This window comes from Leptodactylus fuscus, chromosome 6 (assembly GCF_031893055.1).
Source record: "Leptodactylus fuscus isolate aLepFus1 chromosome 6, aLepFus1.hap2, whole genome shotgun sequence".
Lineage (NCBI taxonomy): Eukaryota > Metazoa > Chordata > Amphibia > Anura > Leptodactylidae > Leptodactylus > Leptodactylus fuscus.
In genome coordinates, this window is record NC_134270.1 from 50,405,757 (window position 1) to 50,417,939 (window position 12,183).

General features: G+C 37.0%; 1 protein-coding gene across 2 annotated transcripts in view; it reads left to right on the forward strand.

Moving 5' to 3' along the window:
* The window catches only part of PRDM16 (PR/SET domain 16), a 454,135-nt gene that overhangs the window by 228,570 nt on the left and 213,382 nt on the right, over nucleotides 1-12,183 (forward strand). For both annotated transcript variants that reach the window (XM_075279930.1, XM_075279929.1), the window contains exon 3: nucleotides 2,846-2,893. In XM_075279930.1, coding sequence (XP_075136031.1) covers nucleotides 2,846-2,893 — 48 coding nt within the window. The remainder of the gene's footprint in view (nucleotides 1-2,845; nucleotides 2,894-12,183) is intronic.

The following is a 12,183-nucleotide window of genomic DNA, read 5'->3' on the forward strand; positions in this document are numbered from 1 at the left end:
TCATTTTCCAGCCGATCTCGATCCCAATCTCGATCGTGAAATTTGCTCGATCGCCGATCAGAATCCGATTTTTTCCGATCCCGATCCTCAACCCTAGTCAATGCTTTTCTATGGGAAAAGTCACTTATGGGGTTGAGCCGATCTAGAGATAGCCTCCGATCTCGATCCCACTGGAAAAGATCAGGTCGGAATTCCGATCACGATCGTGAAATTTACTCGATCGCCGATCGGAATCCGATCTTTTCCGATCCCGATCGCTCAACCCTAGTGAGCACGGTTTTTTGCTCCAAACCCTTTTGGCCCTTCTCCAACCTGCGACTACCCAGTCTACCGGTGTTATTTAGTGATCACCGCAGCCACCCTTGCTTTTGGTTACTTCACACACGTTGTTGTTGTTGTGACTTACTCACAACTACCAAAGGTGAGAGGCCAACCGGTCTGACTTATATCTTTCTATTTGTTTCAACATAATTCCCCAATGGATCTACACTATAGTATCACTCAGGGTCTCTCTCTTTTTGTTTTTTTGTAATGCCTCCTTTATGACTGGCATACTCTGGTTGGCTCAGTATGATGCAATGTTATCGGCTTCCCCTGATGACCTATTTTAATATTGGTGAAACATTTGCAAGTTTTTTTGTATTTTGCCCACTTTTTGATGGATGTTTTTAATCACTATTTTTTGATTTGCTATATAGACAAAGGCCATTTTTTACACCTGAGCTTGGGTTTCCATTCTTTGGGTACACTTTGGGGACCAAATAAATGGAAACCAAATCCACTTAAAAAGTTGTTTCATGTGGAAACCTCTTGACCCCATAGACTGTAATGGGTCTTCTAGGTTTCCGCCCTGCATTTTTCAAGCAGAATAGAAGACAGAATCCCCGAACGGAGACTGAGCACTACTGACAACCTCGTCTTAGTATAATGATTATAAGTTGAGTTATATCAACTTATTTATCTTGCTGTATGTTCTATGGGTTGATGGTAATTTTTTCTGATTCTTTTTCATTAGTCAGTTCCTGAGTTTGTTCTTGGATATTTAAGTACAGTTAATTTTGCTGTCTTGGGACAGAGCAGACAAGAAAACATGACTATAACAATGCCAGAGATTTCTTAATAATTCTCCCTCGCTCACTCTTCTCTGAGGCCACCTATACCATTACACAGCTTCATTAGAATATTGGGCTCCAAAACTCTCTGTACTGAATACTCAAGAATGGTGGGTTCAGAATAAAAAACTCCAACTGCAACAAAATCAGTGTCTAAGGGCACTGGTTCCTACCATTATCAGAACCAGTACGTGGCACTGAAGTCAGTCCCTCTCTCTCCTCTCATGCTCACTAGTAATGACCTGTTCTATGGGTTCTGGTTGACCATTGTAATAATAGCGCTAGCCCCCAAAGTACAGGTGATGTATATGAATATGGCAGATTGACTTAACTGACAATTACATTGGTTAACCAATCTGGAGATCAGTAAGGTGTGAATACATTAAATGTTTCTCTCTTGCTATTCTGAAATTTCAGAGGGTACAACGTTCAAGTATAAGATATTGGCAAAATTAGAATATCATGACACAAAAGTTATTCTATGAAATTGCATATTAGCAATGACATCACCAGGTAAAATGGTACAAGAGAGAATATAAAAGGGTATTCAGGACAGGTCATCAACATCAGATTGACACGGGTGTGGGGAGTCGTACCCCTGCTGATCTGATATTGATCGCGTAAATAGGACTGTGCTTTCAGGACCTTTGCTTACTGCTACACAGTGTATGGATCTGTGTAGTTTCAATGGACTTCAGCTCCTGTAAACAGCTGATGGTCGAATGTGTGAGTCAGACCCGCGCCAATCTGATATCGGTGACCTTTTCTAAGTTTAGGTCATTAATATTAAAGTTTTGGATTACCCTTTTAATTCTTCAGAGAAATTGACCACAAATATATGCGCAGTTCTCCATGTATTCTATGCTAGCTATAGCCCACCTGTTTATTGGCTTGTTTCTTCTATCATAAACCTTTTTATTTAATAAAGGGTATGTACCCCTATATAATATTCCCCTGTATACCTTATACTGATTATATATTACAGTAAGCTACATAAAAATGGTGCAATGTTACACTTCTTGTCTTGTACGTAAGGTGTCTTGTATAGATGTCTTCAGTAAACTCCAGAGCTGTATTCATAGTTCTGCTGGCTGTTATTTGAAAAATTCAGCAAGGTTATGAACAGACGCACCGCTAACTGTGTAGATGAACTTGGCTATCTCCAATGCTTCCACTGAAATGAATGGAATGGAGTGTGGGCTGCCCAACCACCGATCTGTTCAGAATGAGGGACACAGTAGTCCCCTGTTCTCCTGATCAATGGGAATTTGAGCAACCAGACACCTACTGACCTGCAGTAGATGGGAAAACCCCTTTAAAATTTGCATGGGGATGCAACGATATGGTTAACGCATATAAACACTAAATAAAATTATTTACCTTGCCTAATCTTTAATTACGCACAAAGTAGCAGATATTGAATTTAGATATATAACACCGAACAACATCGATCAAATGAATACACGTCAAGATACACTGGCCAAATCAATGTATCCATTAAATGGATTGGAAATCACAAATATGCTGACAGACACATAATAAATCTCCATCTTGAAATATCCTCAAAAAACTCAAATCAAAATGTCAAGGACATTGGGTTCATAGACCGGAATTATCAAAAGTAAAAAAATTTTTTTTATTATTTTAATATATATTTTTCTTATTTCATTTGCAACTTGCAACATAACTCATTTACAGTGTTCAGTCTAAAATAATTTTTTCTCTCTCCTCAGCAAATTTTACCTGATTCAGAATTGACGTCACAAGATGACAATAGAAAGGTAGGAAACTACTTCCATTTTTACGTAAAGCAAATGCACTAAATATGCTTTTATACGATTAATGACGCGGGGCTTTTATTTTGTCAATGACTTGTATTGCCATCTATCATTCACAAGTTCAAGGTACTGTCTATATATATGGGTGTGTGTATATGTACTGTACATATGTATGTGAATTTCAGTGGTTAATTGTAATGAGCTTATTAGGAGATCCAATTAAAAGAGCTGATTGCTTTGGAATTATGGAAAGAAGGAGGCCAACGGCTAGAGATGGACGTCTGTGCTCTCTGGTCCACAGATTGGAGTGTCGGCAATGTGAATAAAATATATGACCTTTATTGGACAAAAACGTACTGAACAACGCGTTTCTAGCTCCACAGGCTCTTCTTCAGGTGCGCAGTTACATGTCAGGTGATGCCAGATGTTGTGCAGTATGTTGTGCAGTACATTTTTGCCCAATAAAGGTCATATATTTTATTCATCTTGTCGACACTCCAATCTGTGAACCAGAGAGCGCAAATGTCCATCTCTAGCTGTTGGCCTCCTTCCTTCCATTACCGTCTGGTCCTCGGTGACCAGTTTGGTGTTGTGACTTATTCACAATACCTGAAGGTGAGGGACCAACTGGTCCATTTCTCTGTACATTTTTATTTCCAACATCCATTGCAAACTTATCTACACTATAAGCACGCTCGGTGTTCTCCCCCAATTTTTGTTCTTGTGCTTTGGAATTAAGGTAGAGAAAAAAATTCTAACTGGAATGTTGGAGTCAGTGGAACAGAGCCCATTGAAGGATGGGAAGCGATGGAGTTGATATAGGTGGAAAAAGGCTCCCTTTAACTAATACTATAACCCTAGTGTATACCACCTATGTTATTAGTGGTAATCCATCCCTCATATCTTACCTAGGCACGGTGCTGCTCTCTTCTAGACATAGGGGCATATTGACTAATGAGATTGCACCAGAAATCTGTCCCAGATTGTCCTGTACACCATAAATGGCTTACTCAGTACTTGTGCCTATTGAGTCATCGTGTCTAAATATATGTCAACTATATCATCTAGCATAAGCCACTGTGATAAATTTTGGCACATCTCATCTAGTTTTGGTCTGTCTAAATTTAAGACAGTATCAATACAGATGTGTCCTTACTTTGGCCCTGGAGGTGCAAGATAACCAGCTATAAATAATGGGGTTTTTTCAAAGCTAGTCATCTTACACTACTCCATCTTGCAATATTTCCAGTCAAGAGCCAAGGTAAAAACAGAAAGACCCAAGGTCTTGGACAGTGACTCCGTGCTCTGGTGTGAATACACAACACAGTTGAGAGATCTTACTAAACCTTTTTATTGACAGAACAATATAGCAGAACAGCACAACGCATTTCGGGCTTCAAAGAGCTCTTTATCAAGTGCAACCGACTAAACTTGTCAGGCCAGATTAAGAAATACACATCCATAAATCTCCCCAACTTGTTTAATATAAAACCTCAGTCCTGTTCAAGTGAATAGGACTAAACTTTAATACCAAACCCAGCTTTTCGGCAAGATGAAGTAGCTCTTTGGGTCTTATGACTTGTAGGAATCTAACGGTTCAATTTCAATGACTGTAAATTGAATAGGATGAGTATAAAAGAATCCTCGGGATGAAAAAGCTGAACTCAAAATTCCCCCCAAAGATAAATAAAAATTAGCAAAAGTTTTTTCTCTCTTATTTTTACCTCCCAAATGTTTAATTTAGGATGAGCCTCCAATAACCAGCAATATTAGCTGCGTACAAGCTTATTGTCCTCTGTAGACTTTACAGAAAGCTCCAAATGTCTCCATCAAGATCTCGAAGGCTGCGATTTACATGAATGTAAATATTTTAGAAATGACATCATTTGGCAGACGCTCGGCGCTGGTGAAGAGGGACTACGCCGTATTTAAAATATATTCACTTTCCAATAGTAAATCTTTCTGCATTAAATGACTACGGATTGATGTCTCCCAATGTGCGCCTGATTGTGTTTATTTCCTAATGTAAAGTTATATAAACTGTAGCAATGGAGGTTATTTTTTTTTTATTAGGAGTTTTAGCTTTAGATTTTGCATCGATGACGTTCGTGTTTTTTTGTTTTACTTTTATATGAATATGAAACACGTCTGAACAATGAATGTACATGAATTCTGTGGACTTTTTGGCAACAGAGGGGAAAAAACCTGTATTAATGCAACGGAAAAACGTGTTGTGACCAAGTAGTGACCTTCCAGAAGAACCATTGTCTATAGGGATGACCTTTTTACCTTCGGAACCGCCATAACTCACGCCATGCTGTCTCTGACTCAGTGGGATCTTTTTTGTGTTTTTAGACACATCAACAAGGTGGCAGTACGACAGATCCTCATTACCATACAACTCAATTATTTAAGAGCTTCCAAAGCATTGGAGTCCATTCACCCATTCAATTGCTGTTACATATGTACATAGTCACAGAAATCCGTCTACTTTACCTGAACGCTGAAATACAGAAATGTGATCTTTTACTCTACATGTAGTATATACCTTGGATCGAAGGACTGAATTTTATTTTTGATATTTGCACCGAATATGTTAGTTTAAAGACCAAATGTAGACGGGTATCATTGTCGTCCTTTGAAGTCCTGACACTCTGAGTTGCATTTGATAATGGCTGCTTGGCTTTATGAGGTCATAAATTAATTTAGGGATGAACTGGACATTTTAATAGTTGGGGTCAATGAGGTCATAGCAGTAAGGTAAAGAGTTCAAGTACGTGGAGAGAGCAATAGTCTTGCATCAGCTTTATATAAGAAGATGTGTGATTCAATATGTAGAGAGAAGATAAATTACAGTAGGTCATTATAAGAAATTAATAAATCAATATTTATAATATGGAGGCGACACTTATTTTTAGATTTCAATAATATTTTGTTATTTTCTTTCATTTATTCTAATTTTAGAACTTTCTACTTAGTTGTATCAGGCAGCCATAAAAATAAAGTATCTGTTACTAAGAGGACCATATGCAGTATGGAAAGCTGCGGGAATGGACCTTCTCTTTTTCCTATAACATTGATTTTGGTGAGGATGGATATAAACAGAAAGTCCTCCATTTGTATCTGTCAATCAAGCTTTAACACCCATTGTTCTGATCCTATATAACAGATCAGGACAACGGTATGATGGCTGGTCTACTGGGTCAGCAAGTCAATGAATACATGGAGGGGAATGAAAATGTAACTTTTATTACTTGTCTCAAGAAAAACAGGACATATCAAGACCATTGTGTATAATACAAAAATGAAAAAATATTAAAACATGAGATAGTTGCTAGTCCTAGTCATCCTCCATGAACTGTTACGTCAAATTAAATATCTGAGATAAAACAGTAAGACCAGTACTGGATATATCAGCCCAGTCCTGTGACCTGAGTTCATGATTTTCCCCATGGCGTACACCATTCACTACCCCCAATAGCATTGACCCAATGTGTTTCTATTCACAGATATTATCAGGGGTCTTTTGACCAGGGAAATGCATGAGCCTGAGTTACAGAACTTTATTGTATCACTTTCCTCATTGTATTTAGATTGTAAGCCATTATGGCTAATACATTTTTGCTAGACATATAGATACTTTTGTCAAGAAATTTAAGAGGTTCTATGAGCAACACCTCAAGCTTTTCTTGAAATGGTTGTTTTATTTTTTCAACATTTTTTGTTGTCTTATTCCCACCAGATCTGGTTCCCATGCTGGACTTGGAGCTGTTGTGCATGGATAGGTTTTTGCGCTTCTCCTTCTCTCTCCAATTATTTCTATGGTAATTCCAAAAATAGAGTCTGAGAGTGCATAAAAATTTTCAGAAGTGAATGGAGAGAACCAGACATGCACAGCCTTTTATCCATTCATGGTGACTGTAGGATGTGGATGGGACCTGTGCCTATGTCATGAAGGTCTGAGAAGGAGAAACCCCTGCTGGAATGGTAGCCACTCTGGCTAATAAAGCTGGGATCCCAATTTGGGGTAACCTTTCTATGATATGCATATGGTCTGTTGTAACTTTTTTCATCCGAACTACAATATGGGAATATAATTCTTGCTATATTGAGATTCTAGCTGTTCAGTATTCCATTTTGTATATCAATCATTACACCCCCAGGCGTGCTAAAATAGTCAAACAAGGTCAGAACATGCTCCAGTGTACAGAAACCAGTTGCATATGTCTTAATTTTTTGTATTTGGATCTTGAATATAGTTATGTGTATAAGTAAGATTTTTAATGGTAAGCAATAAGATACACTGCAGGCTGATATTATGTGATTTTGCATGATTTTATGTTCTTTGTAAGTGGGTAGTCTCTGGTGTGATGTTTACCATTACATTGTTGTAGCTTCTTGCTTTCTACATATAATTCTGTGCGTTGCGACCTGAGCCAAACAAATGGCTCACTAATTTTGTTCCTCCTTCCTTCTTACCAAATTTAGTTTTCTAGAAACAGAGGAAGGGGGAAATAGAGAGAGAAAAAGAGAGAAGCTGCAGTTAGATATTTTGCAGACAGAGGGGATCACTAGACAAGTACATGGAGACAGTGACAGGAGAATTACATGCTGCTGAAAGAGGAGGCAGATGTCACTTTCCCCTGATAAGACATATTACAAGGATTTGTGTATACACATGTACAAAGAGAGAAATACCCATTCATGTGGCAAAGTGCAATACCCTCATAGTTGCACCTATGCTAAAACATTGCATAAAATCCTTCCGATATTGCAATGCAACTGCAACCCAAAAATACTAATAAAACGTATAATAAACAGAACGTACTATGTGGTCTCATCATACTGTGTGTGCTTTTAAGGGATTAAACATGGAAAACTAAAGCTTACCACTGCATGTCCTATCAATCCTTTATTACATATATCTAACCAGGTCCCCTGGAGTCCCCATTTTTACCTTTCCATAGCGCAGCTCCTTTGCCTCTTCTGCTGCTGCTCCAACTCTTGGTCACATGACTGACTCTGCTTTACAGTATGAATCGGCATCCAGAATAGAGCAGAATCGGTGATGTCACCTGGAGCTGAAGCAGAATCGGTGATACAGATCACAGAGACGTCTGGCATCCCCACCGCACTCTGCAGCGTATGTATTAGCACATGTAAGCTTTAGTTCTCCCTGTATAACCCCTACAAGGAAAATAATTATGGCAGACAGCATATTTCTGTAACTTTGTCCATTGTAATTTTGTAACATAAATTTATATATTATTTTAATAAAAACCAACATCGCATTTCAAGTAGACTATGTAGTCGTAGGGGGGAAAAGGTCATGACTTCCTTGGGCCAGCACCTTATATTGGACAAATTGTCTGTACATGGGTTTCCTTTTGGAATATTTTTTTCTGCTGTGGTCATCTTGCAAGACCTTTTTAAGAATCGACTATACAATATAGAACCACACTCCAGACCGAGGTTATGCTTCAGTAAAATAACCTTTAGTACAATTTGGTACATTGTTTTGGGAAAAACCCTTCATCAGGCACATAAGTAACGTATGAAACCAGAAATCTGTGAAATGGTCCCAAATGGACAATAGGATTCCACACAGTATGGCGAATCAAATTAATACATAGTCACAGGGTCAGTGTAAATGCACATAAGTTGCATATAGGACATGATATCTGAACAACGGTCCAATGGTCAACTGTATCCCACACGGAACGACAGACGAGCTGATTAGAGTATAACCACGGGGTCAGAGAAGACACATTAAATACGCATCTTGCAGTGTGGATACACGAGCTTGTGTAGTCGGAATTGCCCTTTCAACCAGCACCCATGAAGCTACTCCTGTATCCATGTGCTGCCTTCACATACCTCTATTCAACTTTTTAAGAATCGGACATTGGCTTATGAGGTTGCTAGGTGGCGCTAGAGACAGTTTCACTTTTTCAGCCGGGAGAACTCATTTGCATACCATTTCCAACTCAAGTTAATAATTAGTCACTGGATAAATGACTGTTCAGGCAGTCACAGCTGCAGTGCCACCTACTGGTTAATAAAGTACTCTTAGACATTAATAAGTATAATGATTAAAAAAAGGGTTTATAAAAATAATATACATTTTGTGAAATGTATCATTTTCATATTTTCTTCTTCTTACGTTGCATTTTTGTGGTAGGTCCACACAGCACCTTCTCTTTTTATTTATTTTCTGTCTTATAATTAGTGTGCAATATTATATCCCCCGCACATGTTGATGCAAACACTGGTGTCTTTCACATTTCCTTTAAAAACCAGTTTGAATAAATGTTTTTGATTCCGAGCTGGAGTCAGATAATGGCACTATAGTCATCCAGAGTCTTTTAAATTGCGCTGGCTTTGGTGTCACTGGTCCTCGGAGAGTTCTCTCTTCAGTAGACCCTCTATTTAGTCTCTGTTTACTTAGAAGGAATAGCCTAGGGGCTACTGGAGGAAAAACATCTGTGTGAGATAATCTATAGAGTTATCTATCTATCTATCACTCTTGTCGGCCCAGTCTCTCTTGAGAGCCAGCTGAGAGACTTGTAATGAAAAGCCATTGCTGAAGAGGCTTTAGGGACAAATAAAGAAACATGTTAAGAGCTAGCTGAAAATGGATAGAGGACATTATTAAAGCTGAATAGCCTTCTTATCAAAATCCAATAGGATAGACATTGGCCAACAGCTTTACAATTATTTTTCAACATACCAGAAAAAGAATTTATCCTTCAGCAACAAATAGATGTAATCAAGTTGGCTAAATCTTCAAAAATACAAAGAAATGGGGAAAAAAAAGGTTGTGCTTCCCTCATCCTCCTATTTTAAATATCCTGGACAGAAGCCTACTTATAAAGGGTTAAAAAAAAAAAAAAAAAAAAGAGTAGAACTTCGAAATGCAGCAGAAAACCCTTATAAGTCAAAATTTGTATTATATATATTATAATATATATACTATATATATATATATATATATATATATATATATATATATATATATATAAATTTGTTATTATTAATAAAAAAGTAGAGCTTCAAAATGCAACAAAACCCTTATATATAGTAAAAATGTATATATTTACACACACACATATATATATATATATATATATATATATATATATATGATAAATACACAAATAAAATAAGTAAATATATATAATATATATTTATGTATTTCATGTATGTGTTTATCATATATATATATATATATATATATATATATATATATATACACATATATATATTAATTATTATTTATTTATTATTCTATATATATTTATGTATTATATTTTTGTATTTATTATATGTATGTATATATATATATATATATATATATATATATGATTTATATATATATATTTGTATTATATATACATCATATTTTATTTGATCATATATTAAAATATTGAAATAAATTGAAATAATAAAAATTATACAAAAGTTTCTTTCAATTAAAATTAAAAAAAAAAAAAATAGTTACCAGTATAATTTTTGGTTGTTTAAAATATTCATAAAGATACAATGTTTACAAAAACATTACTGAAACCATTTTCTTTTTTATTGATACTTTTTCCAATTACATTTTTTTTTCCACTTTTTGACTTATTTCCCTGTTAGTCCACAATGACTGATCTCATCATTTGGTAATCTTTCTTCCAGTTACATGTAAGGGTAAAAAATGTAATTTTAATGCTGTTCTTGTATGGCTATATCAGCACAAGATAATAGTGTTGTGTTACTTTCAAATATGCATTACTGAAACTATTAATCTCCTGTCATTTAAAATTAGATATGTAATACTTAAGGTCAAAGCAGACATCTGATATCTCACTATTACATTGTTTGCAAGGAGATGATTGATTGATAATTATGATAATTTGCAAAATGATTATTTGTGTATGATATCCAAGGAGTGTCCCTGCGGACTGAGCACAATTTCCTATTTATATATGGGCCATCAAAAATGGCCTCTGGTAACACGGACATGGACAGGTCTTCAGAATCGATCCCAATGGGAGTTACTAGACTGATGAGTTATGACCTGGATAAGACACAGCTCAGACTTCAGTAAGGAGTCAGGAAGTTAGTTAGAGAAGAGCAAAGTAGTTTCTGTTAACTGTCTATTGTCCAACAATTATGGGAACACATGGCCAGAGGCTAAGAAAGTTGTCATCCATCTAAGTAAACACAAGTCAAGAAAAGAACTAAAAAAAATCATTTAAATGTTTTAGAATTATCTGAACTTAATATGAAACAATTTCATTTGGTTTTCTAAAATTTGTAAGTCATTTCATGTATAAATTATACTATAAAGAAAACTTTAAGACGAAATATTTTATGTTAGCCTTGTACATCCACAAAAATTTAGTAAAATTGGAATTTGCCTAAAAAAAAACATTAAATTGTTATTGGACCAGAGGCATAACTTAAGGCTCCTAGGTCCCAAAGCAGTGTAGAGGGGGCTTTACTTACCATGTGATACCTATTATACCGATGTCTTCTTATGTTGGGCCCCTGAGGCTTCAGAGTCTGGCATCAATTCCTACCTCTACATCTCCTATAGCTATCGAGTACCACTCGCTATTCGAATGGAAAAGTTCGATGCAAAACCAGCATTGATTGGCCAAATGCTATACAGTCGGCCAATCAACGCTGGTTCTTCTCCTACCTTTAGAAGTCTTCTCCGTGCAGCTTCCCCGTGGCGTCTTCCAGCTCTGAATTCACTCTGCCAGGCATCGGGCCTGGGCAGAGCCAACTGAGCATGCCCACGCTACAAGAAAATGGCCACTTTGACTGTAAGCGGCCATTTTCTTGTAGTGCGGGCATGCGCAGTCGGCTCTGCCCAGGCCGGATGCTTGGCAGAGTGAATTCAGAGCTGGAAGATGCTGCGGGGATGCTGCATGGAGAAGACTTCTCGGAGGATCCAGCCCGACCCTCACTCGTGGACTTGGTAAGTGTAATTTGATCGAATGTTGCCTACCCCTGAAACGAGCATTTTCCCCCCATAGACTATAATAGGGTTCGATATTCGATTTGAGTAGTTGAATATTGAGGGGCTACTCGAAACGAATATCGAATATCGAACATTTTACTGTTCGCTTATCTCTAGTCCAGAGGTGTAACTTGAACTTCCGGAGACGGAATGCAAAATCTGTAACAATTTTACTGGCTTTAAGTTCAATATGGCAGCTGCTTTCCAATGGACATAAATGCAAAATAAAAGGAGGGAGCGCTCTTCTCACATAAGTAATCCATGCCTGCATATTTTATGG